Here is a 24,053-nt window from a genome sequence, read left to right as displayed (position 1 = left end):
AACAGCATCATATCTATATCAGTGATTAAATCGAGTACAATTTCCTCAGCATGGCACTCCAACTAAATCCGGGGGTGGTGAAATAATGACACGGATCTCTATTTTCATGGCCCATGTGTGTTATTCTGCAAAGTTTGAAATGAAGTTAATGATGTTTCATAAAACGGATTTGGTGAAAACTGTTTCGCCAAAGTAAATTTCGAATGGTGTTCTTGTGATTAGGATGGAAAATTTACAGTTTTTGACTTGAATAACATTTAATGATACATTTGTTTTATGATTGTGTGTTTATATGATTGTGCGTCTGCTACCCATTTCATTTATGCACTTTTTATAAGTACATGTAATTGTGTATATTTATCTCTATGAGTAAGAACGAGTCAGAAAGTGGTGTAGGAGATGTAATGATTTGCTTAGAACGAAACTTTTAATTTTTAATGCTTTCGTATGTGTTTAGACAAGCGAACGGGGAGTTTGTGGTCTCCACTGAGAAATCGTAACATTTATTATTCAATCGATGGAATATTTAAATACTGTATCCCTATTACACTGTACTTTATATTTGGTGCATTATTTGCAATAATTTTTGACTTTATATGATAGGTACACATGAATGTTTGGATGCAGTGGCGAATGTTCGAGAAGGTTTTAGGAGAGATGATTGTTTTATTAGTTGTTTTCAAATTGCATAATTATATGACTACATATTTTTTTAATTATTACAATGTTGTATTCCGTCTGTGAAACTAGCAACCATTTAGAACTTTGAAATATTTCTTTCTTTCGGGGCGGGGATGTTATATACATATTTTCGTTATGAATAATGGTTGCTAGTTCACAGTTCCGGAATCGGAAAGGGTTATTCCGTATCCGGACAGATATTAACTATCTCTCTTTTTCTTGTCGATGAGGGTAGCAGACGTTATTTTTATTTGAGTACAAAATATTACAATAAAAACTATCTTATTCGTTATTATATGTGTCCTTAATATACAAAAGTCCCCCAAGGATACAGAATTGCCTTGGATTTACATTCATGATTTAAGATTCTGTTTTGACAAATGTTCAAACGAAAATTGTACAGTGGATGAATTACGGGATATTAATGAAAAAAGTGTTGTATAACGTAAAAAAAAACTATATATACATTTGCACCATCTCTAGCCAGACATCCATATAAACGATTATAAATGATATCTGGGAGTCTGGAACGTCAGAAAAATATACTCGATCTGAACATGAATGAAACATTTGCCCCTGGACGTTTGGCTACAAACAAAATCATGCATTTTTCTTTGCCTTCTTCAAATTAAATTAACAGTATACTATTCCAAGACGAGAACTTCCCATACATGTACTTTTTATTTTAAAATAAAATATATGAATCAGTCATGTGAGTGTTGGATGATGCTGTTAAATAGTTGTGTTTAAAAAAAACATCACAAACTACTGACTTAAAAAGTCACTTAAGTGACTGTTCATTATATGGATACAGAGAGGAAATAACGGCGTGTAAGTTTTAAGATATGGTATAAGGAAGTACACCTCTGAGGAGCCAAAAATTTCTAGAATTAAACTTTTTTTCGTAACCTGATTTTTGGGTTTATAAGACTGTAACAAAATAATTGGTGAAGAAAAATCATATGGTGGTACACTTCTTTTTTTGCTACGGCCCTTTGAAAACTTTGGTGATTTTCCCATTTTTCATCGATTTTTACCTATTTTTGGGCTATTATCGTGGAAAAAATCACAGTTCAACAATTTAACTTTTTTTCATACTTTCTATAAAGATGAAGTGGACCAATCTGAATAAATTTTACTTAAAAAAACTATAGGTCGGAGTTAATATAAGAAAGTTTTATAATATTTTGACGCTTTTTTGTGTTAAATTTACCATGCTGTGAATTTTGTATTTTTGTGATTTTTCTCAATTCTAAGAACAAAATGTATATTATTTTAACTTTTTTGTTATAATAGATGATTGAAAAAATACATATCTACGAAATTAAAAAAAAAGACCAAAATGATATGGGATGTACATGATTCTTGTAAAATCATTTTTTGTATCCCTAACCCATTTTCTTAAAATTTTGGCTAAAAATACTGACCTGATTTGTCGTAAAATTTGAAAACTGGATTACTCAAAAACCATTCATTGAAAATACACAATTTTTTTCACAGGGTTATGTTTGATTATAATATTTTTAAAATTCATTGATATTTGTATCCACTTGTATCACAGGTTTTGGAAATAATTCAAGAACGAGATTTCAACGAGACTGAACGAGACTGAAAAGTCAGAAGAATACATCTATAAATACACCTTATCGCTATTTGTTCGCCATAACTTGATATCACATAGGTTCCCATAAAATTTTGACGTAAATTATCTGACGCCACAATGGAAAAGTGATTGTTGTATGCTTCAAAAGTTCAAACGGACGGGTCAGCCAGGATTAGCAATAAAGTGTTTTGTGTTCCAAAGTTGGTGTCATTTTTATCATACGATTGGTCCTGACATAGAAATATTATTGGTTTACAATGAGGCCATATATATTTACATGATAAATTGTAAATATGTTCAGTTTTGGTTGATGCGGTCAAATAATTTTGTTAAAACGACCCAGTCTTTATAAAGCACAAAGGTGTCAGTATTCACCTCAGAAACTTACAAAACCTTTGAATAGACTTATTAAGAAGGGATATAATTACGATACTGTTGTCAAGTCATTAAAGATTGCATATTTTGGCGTTAATATTGAGTCATTGATAAGGTCTTTGCATCGGAACTAAACACATTTATTCTAAAAACAGTTGTTGGCATGACACGGGTTATGTTCTTCTCATATATGTTATGATGGTATGATACTAAACCCCTAACGGGAAGGATTGTGCCTGATGTTCATATGATGAAATCATAATCTTTCAGTCAGTTTAGTTGAAGTCTGGAGCTGGCATGTCAGTTAACTGCTAGTAGTCTGTTGTTATTTATGTATTATTGTCATTTTGTTTATTTTCTTTGGTTACATCTTCTGACATCAGACTCGGATTTCTCTTGAACTGAATTTTAATGTGCGTATTGTTATGCGTTTACTTTACTACATTGGTTAGAGGTATAGGGGGAGGGTTGAGATCTCACAAACATGTTTAACCCCGCCGCATTTTTGCGCCTGTCCCAAGTCAGGAGCCTCTGGCCTTTGTTAGTCTTGTATTATTTTAATTTTAGTTTCTTGTGTACAATTTTGAAATTAGTATGGCGTTCATTATCACTGGACTCAGTCTAGTATATATTTGTTTAGGGGCCAGCTGAAGGACGCCTCCGGGTGCGGGAATTTCTCGCTACATTGAAGACCTGTTGGTGACCCTCTGCTGTTGTTTTTTATTTGGGCGGGTTGTTGTCTCTTTGACACATTCCCCATTTCCATTCTCTAATTTTATGATATATCGTAACTACTGAAATTTGTTTACAATTCAATATTTTGAATAAAAAAGGACTTGCTGGTACTCTAATGTGGAATTTTTTTTTGTAGCCAATGTGTTCCAATATTGCTGTCATTTGAATTATACAATCCATCTTGATATGTAACTATAAGTGATTTACTATGCAGCTATATATATATATTAAGATTTACATAATAAAGTGTAAATATATATTTTTTCAGTCGGTTGATTTTATGAATTAGAATGAAATTATTTTCTTCTGAATTGTCTGCCCATAGATGGCGTTTAAGTTAAGTGTTTTGTGTGATTTGGCGGTTAAATCATTCGGCACGACAGGGTCTACTCGATAGGTCACGTTAATTTTTACATCCATGCTATTTGATATTTTGTATCATGCATTAACAAATTGATTGGTTTACAAATGGTTGTGTGTATTTAAATACTAGTATATGTATATATGCTGACTTTTCGTACTGATTCGTAATTTGTACATATAAACTATTATTAAAATGGTTGTTATTAAACCAGCCCTCGGCTCTGTTGTGTGGTATTGCACTTTACTCTTTTTTGTTATTTATTAGTATGATTATTATCAGTGGTTGTGATATATGGGTATTAACGGAAGAAGGAGGTCAGTTTTGGTTGATGCTGTCACATATGGTCAGTTTTGGTTGATGCTGTCAAATATGGTCAGTTTTGGTTGATGCGGACAATGAATTTTGTTATATGAGTCAGTCTGAGATATCAAAACTATTGTAATTAGTTTACGATTAAAAATTTTGATTAAAAAGAATACATGCTAGCACTATAAACTGATGCGAGCATAATTTTGTTTTCCAATATTGCTTTCATTTATATTAAACAATACATCCTGATATAAGAATATAAGTGATTTACTTCGTGGCTATTAAAATTTACATCATGTACATAATAAAGTGGAAATATGGTCAGTTTTGGTTGATGCGGACAAATAATTTTGTTATACCAGTCAGTCATATGTATGAAAACTACTGATATTTGTTTTTGATGCAATATTTTGAATAAAAAGAGGACATCATGGCATTCTAAATTGATGCAAACAAAAATAAGGTAGCATTGTGTTCCAATATTTCTACCATTTGTATTATACAATCCATCCTTACATAAAAATATTACAGATTTACTATGCGACTATAAGAGTTGCATAAAAAAAGAGAAAATATGGTCAGTTTTGGTTGATGCGTTCAAATATGGTCAGTTTTGGTTGATGCTGTCAAATATGGTCAGATTTGATTGATGCAGACAAATAATTTTGTTACATGAGTCAGTCTGAGGTATAAAATCTACTGATATTTGTTTCTGATGCTTTATTTTGAATAAAAATAGGAAATGCTGGCACTCTCAATTGATGGGAGAAAAAAAAATGATCATTGATTTCCGATATTGCAGTTATTTATATACTACAGTCCCTCTTGACCTAAAATTATAACTGAATTGCTGTTCAGCTATATAGATTTACATAAAAAAAAAGCAAATATTGTAAGTTTTGGTTGATGCGGTCAAAAGATTTTATAATACGACTCAGTCTGAAGTATGAAAACTACTGATATTTGTTTATGATTCAATATTTTTTTGAATAAAAAGAGAAAAAAATGGCGGATCCAGGGGGGGGGTCCAGTGGTTGGAACCCTCCTTTTTTGACGATCAATGTATTTGAATTGGAGCATATAGTTGGAACCCCCTTTTACTCTGGGTTGGGACGCCCCTTTTAAAATGGCTGGATTCGCCCCTGCATGATGGCACTATAAATTGATGCGAACAAAATAGTTTTCCAATATTGCTGTAACTTGTATATTACAGTCCCTCTTGACCTTAAATTATAACTGAAGTACTGTGCAGCTATATAGATTTGCAGAAAGAAAGAGCAAATAATATCAGTTTAGATTGATGCGGTGAAAAGATTTTTGTTAAACAGGTCCGTCCGAGGTATGAAAACTACTTGTAAACATATGGGAACAAGTTATTACATTTGGTTAATGAGGTCAGATAATTTTGTTATGTGATAACGAGTCATCCTGACTCCCGGAATGAAAAATGTAAAACAATTCAAATAATAACCCCCCCCCCCCCCCCCCCCCAATTACTAACGGCCTAATTTATGTAAAATATGAAAGAAAAACAAATAATTTATGTGACAAAGTAACATAGAAATTTAACTGTGAAAATTAAAATGAATTAAAGGCTCCTGACTTGGAACAGGCACATACATGCAGAATATGGCGGAGTTAAACATGTTCTCTGTCCGATTATAAATCTGAAATAAAACCTGCAAAATAGCAAAACTCTATATAATATTAATCGCTATTTTGCCAAAGCCTTTATATTTAGACAAAGAGTTTTTAAAACTTATAAATCAATTCTAGCCGTAGAATTTATAAATCAATTCTAGCCGTAGAATTTATAAATCAATTTTAGCCATAGAATTTATAAATCAATTCTAGCCGTAGAATTTGAAATCAATTCTAATTTGGTCATTTTCTAGCTAGAACTGTCTAAAACTGTTCTAGGGTGGAACTGTCAGGATCAGTTCCAGCTAGAACTGTCTAAAACTGTTCTAGGGTAGAACTGTCAGGATCAGTTCTAGGTAGAACTGTCCAAATCAGTTCTAGGTAGAACTGAACAAATCAGTTCTAGATTAGAACTGTTCTAGCTAGAACTGACTAAAAGGTGTCAGGCTGAAAACTTAATAGTATGACTATTAAATTAAGAATTAAAAATCAGATCTAGGTATAGATGGCTATCTAAAATGTAGAACGTTATTCTTGTTTGCATTAATTGTCATACAAATCATAAGTTGTAGCTCTTTTTCATCGTTTGCTATATAACGTCATCAGCATATAATAAAATACACAGTTTTTCGTCACTTATTTCTTCTGTTACTAAATCATTAATATACAAGTTGAACAAAATTGGCGACAAGGAACATCCTTGTTTCAAGCCACAGTTAACATCAAACCTGTCTTTGAAATGACCGTTTATTCTTACAGAACATAAAACATTTGTATAAATTGACTTAATAGCAGAACAAAAAGTCTGTGCAACACCAATTTTATTTAATTAATACCATAGAATATTCCTTTGTATATTTTTTTTGTATTATGAACTTTAAATAGATCAAAATTTTGTATTCGGATATTGTCAGATTCGGAAAACCAGGACTGAATGGCGTAAGACCGATCGTAGCCCGCTTTATTTATCGGACAGATTTTGAAACAGTTCTAAATAGAGAATATCATCTTAGAGGGAAACCATTCGGCATCAAGGAGCAATTCCCTGGTGAAGTCGAAGCAAGACGAAAGATGTTATATACCGTTATGAAGAAGGCGCAGCAAGACGGCAAACGCGTGAACCTAGCTAGAGACAAATTGTACATCGATGGAAAAGAGTTCATTGCCAAACCGGAAATTTCTTTATTAAACAATGACAGTATTAACAAACTCAATCAACAAAGCCCACCCATACCACCAAGACCAGGAAAAAGAGCAAAAAGAGTCTCATATGAACAGGGCTCCATTATAAACGATGCCGACCAACAATCCACCTCCAAAACTGGGTACACTTCAAGCAACACAGGGCGAAGGAAGTTGGACAGGCCAACTCAAGAGGAGTGAACTGTAGGGTTTAAAAAATTCAGGATATTAAATTGTGTTGTCTAAATGTCAGTGGAATCAAGTCAAAATTACTAATACCAGATTTTGAAAATTAATAACGTCACATAACAAGACAAATTAGATATATTAAATCTACCAAACGGCTATACTTATATTTCATAATGTAGGAATAAGTTTCGGAGAAGATCTGGTGATATAACTGTAGTATTTAAAAAAAGGTTTGAAAAGTACCTTAAATTTCCTAAAACAGATTCTGAGATCTTTTGAAAGATGAGTTTTTGTTAGGATGTGTGTATATACCCCCTGATAACTAAAAATATTCATCAGTAGATGCGTTCTCTGAAGTTGAAAACGAGTTAACTTCATTATAAGAAAATGGATGGATGGATGGATGGATGGATGGATGGATGGATGGATGGATTGGATGGATGGATGGATGGATGGATGGATGGATGGATGGATGGATGGATGGATGGATGGATGGATGGATGGATGGATGGATGGATGGATGGATGGATGGATGGATGGATGGATGGATGGATGGATGGATGGATGGATGGATGGATGGATGGATGGATGGATGGATGGATGGATGGATGGATGGATGGATGGATGGATGGATGGATGGATGGATGGATGGATGGATGGATGGATGGATGGATGGATGGATGGATGGATGGATGGATGGATGGATGGATGGATGGATGGATGGATGGATGGATGGATGGATGGATGGATGGATGGATGGATGGATGGATGGATGGATGGATGGATGGATGGATGGATGGATGGATGGATGGATGGATGGATGGATGGATGGATGGATGGATGGATGGATGGATGGATGGATGGATGGATGGATGGATGGATGGATGGATGGATGGATGGATGGATGGATGGATGGATGGATGGATGGATGGATGGATGGATGGATGGATGGATGGATGGATGGATGGATGGATGGATGGATGGATGGATGGATGGATGGATGGATGGATGGATGGATGGATGGATGGATGGATGGATGGATGGATGGATGGATGGATGGATGGATGGATGGATGGATGGATGGATGGATGGATGGATGGATGGATGGATGGATGGATGGATGGATGGATGGATGGATGGATGGATGGATGGATGGATGGATGGATGGATGGATGGATGGATGGATGGATGGATGGATGGATGGATGGATGGATGGATGGATGGATGGATGGATGGATGGATGGATGGATGGATGGATGGATGGATGGATGGATGGATGGATGGATGGATGGATGGATGGATGGATGGATGGATGGATGGATGGATGGATGGATGGATGGATGGATGGATGGATGGATGGATGGATGGATGGATGGATGGATGGATGGATGGATGGATGGATGGATGGATGGATGGATGGATGGATGGATGGATGGATGGATGGATGGATGGATGGATGGATGGATGGATGGATGGATGGATGGATGGATGGATGGATGGATGGATGGATGGATGGATGGATGGATGGATGGATGGATGGATGGATGGATGGATGGATGGATGGATGGATGGATGGATGGATGGATGGATGGATGGATGGATGGATGGATGGATGGATGGATGGATGGATGGATGGATGGATGGATGGATGGATGGATGGATGGATGGATGGATGGATGGATGGATGGATGGATGGATGGATGGATGGATGGATGGATGGATGGATGGATGGATGGATGGATGGATGGATGGATGGATGGATGGATGGATGGATGGATGGATGGATGGATGGATGGATGGATGGGTGGATGGATGGATGGGTGGATGGGTGGGTGGATGGGTGGGTGGGTGGGGGAGGGCGAAGGGGAGGGCGAAACGTTCATAACTATTATCAAGGAGAAAATTAACAGCATCAATCATCTCATCACACCTCCAGTAAGTATATCTTGCATATTTACCTTCCTCATTAGAAGAAGGCTTTAAATGAGTTGCAGCAAATATATTCGCATTCAGCTTTACCAAATGACCATGTAATTAAAAAGGAAAACTTTTGTTTAATACGATAGTGTGGAAGTGTAGTGTTAAGAGTAGAAAAATCAAAACAAAAATAGTTTATACAACTATGTTTATATATTTTATTACAATAGTTTATGATAAGCTCTTTAATAGTAGTTAATGAACTTGTTAAAAGCACTGAAAAATTAGTTGTAAAACACTTATTAGAGGTCGAGATGAAACGACATTTAAATGTTTTTTTTTGTGTAGTTTAGGTAGCCAATACATAGTAGGGACCTTCAAATGTTCAGAAGAAGCCTTAAGCGTTGGTGTGGTTGTGATATGTTTGTTTACTATATGATGCCTATATACTGCAAACTATTTAATATAATATTAGATTCCGGAAAAATACCAAGCTCTTGGTCAGAAGGTATTATCCTACCAATCTTTAAGAATAAAGGTAAGTTCATATAGACCTATCACATTAGTGTCTTGTTTGGTTAAGACTTTCACTGCTATCCTGAATGAAAGACTTAGCAAATTGTCAGATGAGATAGGATTAATAACAGAGGCTCAAACTGGTTTTAGAAAAGGATATAGCACAACTGATAATATTTTCACTTTGTATGCTTTAATTTCAATCTACCAGTCACTTGGCAAAACATTATACTGTACCTTTGTTGATTTTTCATGGGCATTCGATACAATATCGAGAGCCTCATTATGGATTAAGTTACAAAATGCAGATATAACTGGAAAAATGTTCAAAGTACTGCATAGTTTATATATGATAATGTTAAATCTTGTGTAAAAAGCAGTCAATAATGTTCTGCATTCTTTATGTGCGACATGGGAGTAAGACAAGGAGAGAACCTGTCTCCTTTCCTTTTTGCAATATATTTAAATGACATAGAAGATTTCTTTATTAAAAATAATAATTGTAGCTTAGAAATAGTTGAAAGTTTATGTTTTGATAATCTTGATATTTATGTCAAAATATTTACATTGCATTATGCTGATGACACCATAATTCTTGCAGATACACCGGAGTCTTTACAAAGCTTTAAATATCTTTGAAGCCTATTGTACCAAATGGAAGTTGAAAGTGAACTTAAATAAAACGAAAGTTGTAACTTTTTGCAAGAGAAAATCCAAACATAACCCATTTTTTAAACTTTTCGGCAATTATCTAGATACTCTTATTTAGGAGTAAGTTTAAGTTACAATGGTTCTTTTGTTTAAGCCTAGAACAAATTGGTCGAGCAAGCGCAAAAAGCACTGATTACAGATTAGCTTATTCGATACCCTCATACTTCCCATCCTGACTTATGGGTGCGAGGTGTGGGGGTTTTAAAAGATTCAAATGATAGAAAAAAATCACCTACAATTTTGCAAAAAAATACTTATAGGCGAGTGACATTTTCAGAAAAGACGCTTAGTTAGTGACTTTAATGCACCCACATAACACACAGCTGAACTTTTTATATGTTATAGTATAATATATGAAATTCCTTTTTTGGTCGGTCGTAAAAAAAATCGTATGGTGCAATTTTTGTAAAAATTGAATTAAAATCGAGAAATAATTCAAAATTGAAAAATAACCAACAGTGTTGAAGCGTAAAAAAAAAAACATGTAGCTTTATTTTCTGCTGTCACAATGCAAAATTTATGTACGTTTAACTTGTCAATGTATAAAAATAAATACTTTCAAAAATAAAAGAAGTAATTTTTGCGAAAAAAAGATATTTGTAACATTTTTGGAATTTTTTATAAAAATGGTGCCAATTTTAATATTTTTTTTCTATTCTTGGATATTTTTGGCTTGAAACCCAAATTAATTATGTTCGTATTATTTAAAGGTCATTACTTGTTTAATACATATCGTTATCACCGTGTTATTCTGGATTTATACACTTTTACACACTCCCCCTATTCAATCAAAAACTCCGAAATCGCTTCCTCTGTTAATTTCCCTCAAGTTAACGCACCTAAACGTTTCGAAAAAGGGTATGAATAACCATGAAGGCATTTTTTTGTGGAACAAATATTACGTAAAGTATAAAAGAAAAGGACCATAGAAGCTGAGATGTCAACGTTTTTTCTTGGTATAAAACCAATATCTTATTATTCTTAGTCAATTTGCACTTACAAAAGGCAGATATTATGAATAACTATTGAAAAATACTTCTTTCTCAATTGGATCAATGCAAATTTTAGTTTTGTAACTAAAAGTACGCAAAAATGTGCCAAAGCTGATATTTTCCCCATGAACTTGAACGTGAGATATGTCCACCTTTTAAATTTCCTACCGTTTTAACCATCGCGGTAGACTTATTTATGGTGCAAATTTGGTCAGTATTTTAGAGGAAGCATAGTGTATGGAAGCATAGTGTATGTGCTAAGGCAAAGTCAAGAGCCTGTATGTTGACATGCTATAAATACTTTAATATATGGGCTTATCTATTCATTCAGTTGACAAATTTTGAATTCGTCGTAGATATTTGAAATACACTAAATGTTTTTACTTGGTTCGAGCGTCACCGATGAGTCTTATGTAGACGAAATGCGTGTCTAACGTAAACAATCGATCATATGCCTGATATCTTTCAAATTGATCTGTTATTCACTATGGTTGTCGTGAGTTGCTTTTTATGATTTTTGCTTTTGTTTGTAGTTTTGAGCATGAATCAAGCTTTTAGGTATTTAATTAAAATTGTTTTAGAACCTTTATAGCTTATTATACAGTGTTGGCTATTGCTTCTTGTTTTAGGCCATACGATAAGCTATAATAGTTGTTTGCCTCAAAACATTTAGTCTCTGGTATACAGAGATCATAGTATCCTTTTAATCATACTTATCAAAGGTACCGGGCTTATAATATGATATCTTCAGGCTTCTAATTTTAAATACGGATTAACAATTTAAGAGGAGTAATGTCAGAGGGTCAACGATGACCTGACACTTCGTTGTATTCTAGACATGGAACGACTGTGTGCTGTTTATACGAGTTCTATAACCAGTGGGAATTATGGTTGGCGATGCACCATGTTTATTGTGCATGTATATTTTTTTTTTTATTTAATATATGTATCTTTACCAGCAGTTCATGCTCTTACAGGTTCTAACAGCTCTCATCTATCTTTGTTCCTAAGAAAACTCTCTTTTAACGCTTTCTAAAATCACCAATAGATGGTGGGTCTATCACAAATTAAACAAAATTCATATTGACACGTAGATCGGTGCTACGAGAAAACTCACAAGTTTCCGAAACTAAAAATAAGTATGTATAAGTCTTATCAAGACGATTTGAGCAAGCTACATATCAGATTTCCAACCAAAAAGATTGCCATCGTGTCACGCCTACCACCAAGCGCATCATCATTCAAACTATATGTTCTGAAAGCTAGCAAACAAAGACATGGCGTCATAACAAACATATCCGGCAGTAGGTTTACCACAGTATGAGTTCGAATGACAAAAGTGGTCTTAATACGTCATACTTTCTTCAGGATTTGACAAATTTGTTTTTGTGAAGGAAAAATAGATGCATTAGGGAACTTGTGCATGTACTGACATCATTGTAAGCATTTGTTACACAGAATTATGTCAGTAACAGCGAAGTATCAGGAATTGTTCAAGTAAAGCAAAAGTTTTAAAATATGAATTTTGACTGTCTTATATTGTTAAAAATTACAAAATTGAAAATTGCATTATTTGTAATAAATCAGATTTATTTCGTTTCTTTTAAAGATATAGATAATTCACAGAAACTCCTCCAGAATGACAAAAAAACTAGATATAGGTTTAACCGAACTAAATCCCGCAAATTCACATTAGTTGATAAATAGATATAGGAAGATGTGGTGTGAGTGCCAATGAAACAACTCTCTATCCAAATAACAATTTAAAAAAAAGTAAAACATTATAGGACAATGTACGGCCTTCAACATAGGGCCTTGGCTCACACCGAACAACAAGCTATAAAGGGCCCCAAAATTACTAGTGTAAAACCATTCAAACGGGAAAACCAACGGTCTAATCTATATAAAATAAAAAAAACGAGAAACGAGAAACACGTATAAATTACATAAACAAACGACAACTACTGTACATCAGATTCCCGACTTAAGACAGGTGCAAACATTTGCAGCGGGATTAAACGTTTTAATGGACCCAAACCTTCTCCCTTTTTCTGAAACAATAGCATAACATCACAACATAGAAAAACACACGATAAAATATCAATTGGCAGGCTTAACTCAATCAAAAATCGTACATTAATACACTATAAACGAATAAATTTGATCTGCGATATCCGAATACAAATGCACAGTTAATAAAATATTAGGGACAAACATTCAAGGCCAAAAAGCAAAAAAAAAACAAGTCCAAACAAAGCCATGGCAAGCCACCACTGCGAAATATTTAACTCTTCGAAAATATTCGCTTTAGAAAAAAAACGGTTTAAAAAAAATACAGGTAAATCTTTAAGTTTATACAAATGTAGTAAGAAGAAGTTAAACTTAGAATATATTCAAAATAATCAAAGCTGGTATACAGACAAGATCCATATAAATATAAAATAACAAAAAAAACATTATAAACATTATAAACAGTAACAACAGGTCGAATTAACAAAAAATACGATTTGAGAGTACTCGCAGTTACTGACAACTAGTTAAAAGCCAAAAACAATTAATAATAAAAAAAAATCATGCATCAGAGACTAAAATCAACTAAAACACATCCCAGGGATTTAGTATTTTAACGTCATGAACAGTCAGAGAAGACATGATTTGTGCGATGCCAAAAATAAATGTATCGACAGGTAGTAGGATAGTGAGGAGCGACTTCTATATAAAAATTAACGTGTCTGTGTCTATATATATCTAAGTTTTGAATACTGGTAAGAAATAAATGCTTGCATTTTTTACTGCAAACCTTTAGACTGCACAAATGTGAGTGAAAATAAATGCAGTCGTAATAAAAAAAAATACGTTAAGAAATTAAAGTGTTTGTGAAGTATATAATCCCAAATGTCAAAAAAAAGGTCACCGTGGGACCCAACTTTAGTTTGTAAATCACCGCATGCTAATTTTGCATCTGCGATCAGTTTCACAACAAATCTTACGACTAAAGCTAAATAGTTCAGTTTACTTACGATTAATCTTATCTTAAGTTTTTTTCGTGAAACCGACTTTTTTATTTGAAGTTTGCATCTATTTATGTCGCGGGCAGGATTCCATTATGATGGGATCCATATCACATGCAGTTGACATGATTTTAGTTCATGACCATCCGCTATTATATGATGTATATGCATACTTAGTTTGGAAAACACAGGTTCGACGGTTCAAAAGATATGGAATGGACACAAACTAGACAAGCACGAATCAAACAATGTTTCAAAACTTGACGGCTCAAACGTCAATGTCAATGTCAAAATGAACTGATTTAATTTATGAAGAACCACGTGCCATCCCATAATACATCTCTGAACTAAGTGTGTTTAACATCAGTTCTAGATCTATAGTTCAAAGCAATTTTATATTTGAAATCATTGGTTTTTGGATGAACTGTATATCTGTAAGCATGCATAAGTTACCTGATTTAATTCGACACGGACCACAAACAAGTGGGGACTGACAGACGGACAGACTTAAAATGTGATTCATATATCCTCTTTAACTTTGCTTGTGATTGTATTAAACATGTAAGATAATGATTTCGGATCTTGACACGGTTTGTAGGCTGTTAACAAACAGGAGACTATTGTCACTGTTGATGTGACAAAGACGTCTACTTTTTACTCTCTTTAAACTCACATGCGGTAAAGCTTAGCGAAAGGTATTGCGACGTAATCAGTCAAACAAACTTTATTCGATTAACTCTTTAAGTAACGATCGTTTTCATTGGTCAATTCAAACCTTCGACCTCACACCTGCGAAAATAGAACACGCGTACTATAACGTTGAATGGACTGATCAATATTCACGTAGCTGGTCAAGGTCGTTTTAAAGCTTCCATCGTCGTATTTGCGTATATGATTGTGTTCTTGATTATGCAATCACAATTTTAGCTTTTATAAATGTGCATGTGAAATTCATTGATCTTATAATTTTCTGCAATTGACAGTAAAATTTTAATCTTTAAAATCTTAACAGTTTTCACATCGAAATATTTAATTCAAATTTGTCCTCTGGATCAAGGGACGACATAAAAATTTTAAAAAACCCAATCCACATATTTTTTTCATTGACTCCCCCCTCCCCCAAGTTGCTCATCCTGCCTTTTTTCACTCAATGGACTCGATGAATTAGCGTTGTACTTGAAAAATGAAACCGTACTTTTCTACAAACACTTTTCATATTCTTTGACAAGTTTTAGGTATTCGACATATGATGGTGATTTTTTTTTTTTGATTCCGTTTACTTGAGAAAAAAAAATCCCGAAATTGTAAGTAAATTTTTAACATGTAACCAACCATGCTTTGTTAAAAAAAAACGGAGATGGCAAACAATGGCACAGGGGATGATTAAATGTAGTTAATAAACTCCAGCGATATACTTCATTAGGTTTTGCTATTCTCGGTTGAAAAACGAACGTAAATTGTCTATTGTAAATATGTACATGTAAATAGAAACAATCAGTTTTTAAAAAAAAGTGTTTATTCATAAAATATTTTGATAAAAAGGTGAGTTTCTTCTTGTACATGCATTTAGTCATCCTTAATTTCTTGATATTTTGTTTATCATTTTATCATACATGTTTCGGTTTGTATTTCATGTTAAATACGAATACATACTACATGTACTTTAGCGAATTATAGTTCAACAATGTTATGCAGCTCTATTCTATTATGATTGGCCTTCTGATCCCTTCTGTCCGGTGGGCGTCCGTTTTTTTACGGATGTGTTCTTAAAAAGTGACAAATCTTAACTGCGGGATAATACCTACATGTAGCTTGTATTCTATGAATACATATATAAAAGAAGGTGTTGTATGATTGTCAATGCGACAACTCTCCACAAGAGACCAAAATAACACAGAAATTAACAACTATAGATCACCGTACGGCTTTCAATAATGAGCAAAGCCCATACCGCAAAGTCAGCCATAAAAGGCCCCGAAATGACAATGTAAAACAATTCAAACGAGAACTGTTCCTTATAAACTACGATATTTTTCGCAAGTATTAATTTATTATTTTGTTCAACACATGCAAAAGAAATAATCTTCGCTGATGTAACATTTCAATTTATTACAACAACATGCCTTCACTGAATTCATTCAGGTGCACAAATGATATGATTAAAGTTATTTTGTTTCTTTTTTTGGGGGACAATTTACTCCGTTTATGGTACGCTTAGCTTCTGTGTGTAAATAACTAACTAACTAATTTTATTCAGTATAAAATCCAGTACAAAAGGATCATCGCTGAAACACATGAACACATATAAAAACATATACAAAACAAAACAACAATAAAACATAACAGTCAACAATTTTGACAGTTATAACAAGCAAAAGACAAAACTCACACTTCAATATTATGCAATTATTCCCACTGATGAATGTCTAATCAAAAAATATTTGTCTATATATATAAGAAATCTGGCGAGAACATCAGTCTCCGAACAGTTCATTAAATATTTAAATTTATCTAAATTATCTAAATTACAAAAATATGGTATAATATTAACAATGTCATCATAAAACGTTTCTCTCTCGTCTTGATAGAGGTTGCATTCACATATAAAATGAAACTCATCTTCAATTTTGTTATCAATACAATGTTTACATATTCTTTGATCCAAAGGCGTATTATTATATCTGCCTTTTTCAAAGTGTAAATTGTGGTTAGAAATTCTTAATTTACATAATTGTCTAATATATTGTTTTGAGATATTAACTTTGTATAAGTCTCAGGTTTATATTCCTTTTTAACTTGTAATATGTGCGTAGTTTGTTTTGCTTTTCACCTGACAAACATGAGAAAAAATAATTGCCATATCTTTCTTGTAATATCTTTTTCACTGCAGATATGAGTTTTTTCTTCTGACATAGTTCCTTTATTATTCCAAACATGGTCAAAACGAATGAATTTTAGAAACTGAAAAATGTGTTTATTGAAGGTACATGGAAAGGTACAATCAACATCTTCGATTGACTTATATGCTAATTTTAAAAAATTTAAAAGAGGGTCTTTATACAAATATAGCCAGTATTTAAGAGACTGCAAAATAACAAATATAGAGATTGGATAACGACCAAGTTCTGCCATACTGGCTATATAAGAAGCATATTTAGTGGCACCAAGTACATATTTACAATATCGAATGTGAACCTTTTCAGGTGCAAAATTTAAAAAAGTTTTTTCTAAATCATCATTTGAACCTTGTGTTAATCTTTTGTCCAGGTTAAGAATGTACGAACCCCACAATTCACTTCTATAGAGAAGTGTGTATATTTTATAACATGAAAATAATAAAAGAGGAATGTTAACTGCAACCCATCATTAATTATTGTAATGGATCAGTATTATGAGATACTTATTATAAGTGACTACGAAATTGTTAGGATTTAACCTATCGTCAGTATGAAAGGAATTAAAAGTGGTTCATATATTCATGCGTATAAAAGCGGCACATGCATTTTATTTTATCCTTATATTTCTCATTATGCGGTACACGATAATTGAGTTGCTGCATGCATAAAGAACTTAGAATATTACTTAATACAAAATATCAGTATATTTCGACCCCACTATTTGAAGTTAACAAAAGATTTATTTAATTCTTTTAACCAAAGGTTTGTAAACATAAACAAATCCTTGTTTTTACGTTCGTAGTAACATAGTACATTCCATTGTCGGTCACCTGTGTCAATTCACGTGCACACTGACTACATTGTTGTTGTATTTGAATCTTTCGGCCAATGAAATGAGACGTTACAAGTTGTTTGTTTATGATACGCCAGAATGTTATCAATGAACTAGCAAATGCTAAACTTCACTGCATTTCACTGTAAAGGTCAAATATTTGTTATTATACGTTATTTTTGTAGAAAGTACCGTGTTACCTAAAGGAGAGTGAAAACGTCAAAATGACGTCAATTATCGACCTAACCATGAACGATAGTGCAACTAAGAATCAGAGAGACGTTATCATAGTATCGTGTAAAGTAAAATTTGAAGTAACTATATTACCAGCTGCTTCAAATAAGACAATAATACTACAAAAGTGTTGAGGCTTGTCAATATCCCATATCCCATTAACTTTTTATCCCAATATCCCGTATCGCTATAACTTTACCCCTAATATCCCAATAAATATTTTTTACAAATATCCCATATCCCTAAAACTATTTTGAAATATCCAAAAAAAATCATTATAAATTCATTACCAAGCCCATTGTTTACCTCATCATCACAACGTCAACAATTTTGACTGGGAAAACAAACTGTGTTAAATGAAATTTACAGTGCATACTTCCAGTGTTAAATAAGAATATATGTGTCCAAAAGATGAAGTGTTCCATCTTAGAGCCTTGTATAACAATCTATTTTTATGTGATCTTAAACGATAAATTTAGTGTAAGCGGTCTAATTTCAGACTTTTTTTTTAATTGTTAAAACCGTGATGCATATGACTGTAAAATTTCATTTTGATAGCATTCTTCTTTCATTGATAAGAAACTTCATCCTACACGATAACCTAACTAGTGTGTTTTTATTACATTTACAATGTTGTTAAAAGACGCAGACCTTGAAGAAGACCCAAAGTTGATTAGGTAAACGCGGACCTCGAAGAAGACACCCATTGACATGCCTGTTTGAAGCAATATCAAATATAAATAGGAACGTTATTAAATCATAATGATCGTTCATAGTTTCTAACAACACTTCTTCGAACGCAAGTCATCTCATGAATATTATTGACGGCTCATGAATATTATTGCAGGCTGGCCTCATGAATATTAACGCCGGCTGCTATCGACGGCTAGATTCACACTAGTCATCCAATCTCAATATGAAAAAAACAATATAAATTGTAGTCTGTATATCTGTCTTTTAATCCCTAGGCACTTTAGAATAGTGAACATTAGTAGTCTACCTAAAACAATATATTTAAACAAAAATTAATGGCATTTCTATCAACGCATCAAAGGTTCTACAATTATGTACGTCAGACGAACGTTTTGAAAAAGTTTAAAAGGCCAAAAAAAAATAAAAAAATAAGAAGCTGAAAATCATCGAAGACCCACTTTTCCGAATTTCCGCACTATAATTATAGCTAAAGTAATCTATAATAATTCCAAGTGTACAAAATGCTTGATTTTGTTATAAGGAAATTCATTTCTGATATGGAGTTTTAACTTTTTTAATAGCATTGTTTTTAGTAATTTTACTAATTTAAATTATTTAATCTTTTATAGGGATTATACAAAATTTCTAAATTTCCTGTAACTTATATACGAGGTGTTCCTTTTAAGTTTAAATTGATTTCCGAATTGTCCCTTTATTTTTTTTAATATGCATTTTTTATTATTTTGATACAAGTAGGTACCATTTGACACGTGCTGCAAGAAATAACATTAATCATAAAGATTAGTTTTTCGATAAAAACAACTAATGGGTAAACATTTTCCTACAATGCATCTCGTTTACGAAAGAAAATATTGCAACTCCATATACAAGAAACGTTTTTTTTTTTTTTCAATTTGCAGATTAGATTAGATTTCCGTAGACTGACACTCTTAAAAATTTAGATTTGGACTATGGACAATGTCAATAATAACACTTCACATACTGACCCATTACCCTCTAAAGCAACAAGGAAATTTCATAATCTACATAAAGTCAGTAAGAGGAGTATGTTTATTGATTTTTGTTATTGTCAAACAGGCGAAAAGTTTCAAACTTTAGAGAAACAAACAATTAAACACATTCCTTTCGTTTTGGAAAAGATAAACAAATGGGTTTGTTTGCTTGCCATTTCATGAAGTCTGAGGGAGGGAAAGTTTGGAAACAACAATTCACAAGATTCGTGTACGGAATCAGTAACACGGGTATATAGCAACTAAAAAATGACGAACTGTAAACATTCACGATTTTCTCAAGCAATAAACTGAAAATAGAATGAATTTCCCAACACCTGATATAATTATTTCCCATGAATTTTTACAGTCTAGAGATGGTATTGTACAAGATCATTTTCTTCAAAAAACAGCTTTACGAGTTCAAATATTTTGTCCATTTGTCCCAATATATTATGTCAAACCGTCATATATAATTTAAATGATATATCCACATCGATAGCGAAACGATAACTGATGCAAAAAAAAAATCTTGCCTGGTAAATGTTATTTAGCGACATATCAACTCAGTCAAATAATGCATGGTTCGTCAGATATTTACGAAAACTTTGAAACAAACTTCCCACTCTGTTGCACGTTCGGATTATACGAACAATAACGATATAGTATTTAATGAAGTCTGTCACATACTTGAGTTTGTTTAATTTTGAAAATGCACAACCCGTAAAAATGAAAAATGTCACAATAAAATATATATACGGCGCATGTTTATAAAACATATATATCATTTTGCTTTTCTATTTGTTTCTACCATATATGCCTAAGTACAAGGAACATGAAAAATAACGAGTGAAAGTAATTTTTTAAATACGCAACCCTTAAAAAAGTAAAGATTCAAAACAAAATATATACATTGTACGCATATTTATAAAACATGTTTAATATTTTTCATATGTTTCTACCATATATGATCAATAGTAGCAACATGAACAATAAGGAATGAGAGTAATTTGCTCCGAGGTCTGACTTTTTTTATTTCAATAGCAATTATTAGTATATCTAATCACGTTTCACGAAGACTATATACATTTTGATTTGTTGATATTAAATGATAGACAACACATAACCGTAAGTAAAAGTAAAAGACCATGTAGCCTAGATAATCGTTTAACTACTTTTAATCAAAAACCCTGCCAATCCTGTATTTAATATAGAACTTCCTTTAATGGTGTTTGTGTGTATCTTTTCTCTAAGTACTTCAAAAGAGAATCTAAGTATTTAAAATAAATATCGTCGTCTTCCACAAGATGGGCTGGACTTTTTAAATTGATTAAAGGATAATTAAGACATCTATGAAAAGATTTTTATGAGATTTCTTTTAATCTTTTATTTGTTTAGCTCTATCTAGCTATATTTTGTTGCAAATTTATTTATACATCACCATTTCGGGCCATTCGAACGTCATTGGGGGTAAACAACTAACGTGCAAACATAGGATACAAACATTGGAAAACATGGATGAGTTATCAATTCTGAATCCGCCAATCGCTTTTAAACAACACCTCAAAATTTACTTTTCTTGACGGTCAAACAAGTACTCCGCCTCTGTAACCTATAAATTCCATTTATATCACAATTTGTAGTAGACAGGATAACGCCATCGACATTGTAACATACAAAAATGGCACAATTTATCAAATTTCTATTTCTTTTCGGACTTCTTTGTGTTGATGCACAGTATATTCCCCTCGGTGTAAGTAAGAAACAACCAACTTGTAAATATGAATTTACAGTTCCAGATGCAAAGGGAGCATGTTCCGCTACATCAACAGCCCTAGAGCAGAAAATAGACAATGTTAAACAAGATTTGGACAGAACTCGTCTCCAATATGTTTCTCAGAATAGTATTGTGCAAGGAACTTTAGCTCAGTTACAGACAGACACTAAAATGTATGTTTCAAAAGTGAATGATTTGAACGGAGAGCTTCAGAAAATTAAAGGACAAGGTGTTAATCCTGGACAGACTAGCGGAACAGTTAACCAGTTAATTCACGACACAAAAGACTTGCTGACCAAGGCTGTTGGTGACATTAACGGTAGAATATTTAATTTATCATTGGAATTTCAGCGAAATGCAATAGAGGAGTCAAAGGTTAATTCTGCAATTCAAAATCAAATCAACAAACAAGCTGTACAGTTAGCAACGGCTGAGCAGAAACTGCTAAATTTGGAAAATATGATTAAAAACTATAAACCGCCAACTTCCGGATCCCAGCCACAACCATCTTCAGGTCCATCCAGTATCCAAATTACCGCTCTGGAGAATAAATACAAGCAACTGGAAAATGATTTGAAATCTGTCGACACACTACAACAACAACAGTTTACAGGACTCTCTGACAAGACTAATAGAATAATGTCGCAGTTACTGAACCAGTCCCATGACATTGACGTCGTTGCACAAGCTACCAACCAATCTGTCGCCAGACTGACCGCTGCAGAGAAAATGATCCAAACTACCAAACAAGACTTTGATAACTTCAAGAAGGCAACAGATCCCCAGATAAAGATCCTTTCACAGGAAGCAAGCGGACTACTTAGTAATCTTACCAGTATTGAGAAACAGCTACAACAGCTTGGCATTAGGCTACTCAATGGACAAGTGACCTCTAAGAAGATGGAGACAGATGTAACAAAAGTAAAGACACAAGCTGATAACCTGTTACAAGAAATTACCAAGCTGACTAGCCAGGTTAGTTTTCTTTTTCATTTACATTTTTATAATCAAATACCTGTACACAATAAGCTGAATACGAATATTTCTTTCAGGACACATATATATACATTGTAGCAGCTTACCTCTTCAGGACACATATATATAGCAGCTTACCTTTTGATAAATAAAGCTGTTGCATTGAACATATTTTTATAAGATAAAGAGTATCCTAAGCATTTAAAATACTTTAAATGTAACACATCTTCGGATAATTTGTTTATAACTGCATGAACTTCAAATATTATGATGCGTTGATTTTTCTATGACTATATCTTATAAGTGTAAATGTATATATTTTTTATGGGTATATACAATCAAAATTGTAACCAAAAAAGTAATTCGATGCGATGGCTAGAGTTAAAGTCACTTCTTGGTGGTATTTTCTCTTTCAACACATTTGTAGTTATTTTTATTCCTCTCATCAATTAAATAGTAAAAAGATGTTCGTTCAACTAAGACACACACATATGCAACCTTTTTAACCCATAAAATTAAAATAAATCTTTATTATTTTACCAAAACATTACTTGTTAGCTACATGTATGTTTAACACATTTGCAGATAATTTTTTTTAGTTTATACATAATTTCTGTCTTCGTCTCTGTATCGGTACCGTGTTGTTATACCGTTTATAATAGCACTAAAATATACAAAAATATCATTAAATGTTTATTCATGGAGTTATTACTCATTTTAATAAATATGTATTTTCTGTTTTACTAAATGGACAATTTACAATATTTTTCACTTGTCAACCTTTAAATGTTTTTCAGATTTCCGCTCAAGCAGGGGAATTGTTGGTAGTGAAAGCTGACCTTTCCGGACTGCAAGCACCATCTTCCGGTGGTGGAACCATCAACACAGCACAGCTCGTCAGTACCATTAAAGCACAAACTCAAGCAGATATACAGAAAGCACAAAAAGATGTCAAACAAGTCCAAAACATGGTTACTACACTTCTTACCCAAGTTGCGATGCTCTCGTCAAAGGTGAACAAACTGTGCCCACCAACAACGCCAAGCGGTTAATTTATTTATAACAAACAATATATTTACAATATTCAAACAATATACACAATTACTGCTATGATGAATTGTGAGAATAATTCAGGCGTGTTCTCATAGCTAAAGTGCTAACTTAAACAGATTGTTTTTTTTTTGTTAATAAATTCTTTCAAAGAATGAGTTTTAAACGGTGGCGGATGCAATGCTAATGAAAGCTAGAAAGTAGTATTCGCTTTTACGAATTCAGTTTTTATTTAATATACATTAAGTATTTATGCAGTATAGGCAAAATATAATGTTTTAAGCGTAACTAAACATTATATCATGCATTATTTCAAGCCGTATAATATTTCGAAGTGGCATACCCAATTATTTGATAAT

The 24,053-nt window shown here is 33.0% G+C and overlaps 1 protein-coding gene across 1 annotated transcript; it reads left to right on the top strand.

The window, feature by feature from the left end:
• Positions 1-21,523: 21,523 nt before the first annotated feature.
• Positions 21,524-23,849, top strand: LOC143071310 (uncharacterized). Its single transcript, XM_076245545.1, has 2 exons — positions 21,524-22,644; positions 23,442-23,849. Exons 1-2 carry the CDS (start codon positions 21,574-21,576, stop codon positions 23,694-23,696), a joined length of 1,326 nt encoding a protein of 441 aa, XP_076101660.1. The 5' UTR covers positions 21,524-21,573; the 3' UTR covers positions 23,697-23,849.
• Positions 23,850-24,053: the final 204 nt, after the last annotated feature.

The sequence above is a fragment of the Mytilus galloprovincialis genome, chromosome 4 (assembly GCF_965363235.1).
Source record: "Mytilus galloprovincialis chromosome 4, xbMytGall1.hap1.1, whole genome shotgun sequence".
Classification (NCBI taxonomy): Eukaryota; Metazoa; Mollusca; class Bivalvia; order Mytilida; family Mytilidae; genus Mytilus; species Mytilus galloprovincialis.
The sequence above is the reverse complement of the archived record's forward strand: the minus strand, read 5'-3'. Positions and strand labels throughout refer to the sequence as shown.

Excerpts from the sequence above, each read along its gene's own strand:
- LOC143071310 (XM_076245545.1), top strand. The coding sequence starts at position 21,574 with ATGGCACAATTTATCAAATTTCTATTTCTTTTCGGACTTCTTTGTGTT. Across the intron at positions 22,645-23,441 it reads TTACCAAGCTGACTAGCCAG|ATTTCCGCTCAAGCAGGGGA; the intron begins GTTAGTTTTCTT and ends AATGTTTTTCAG.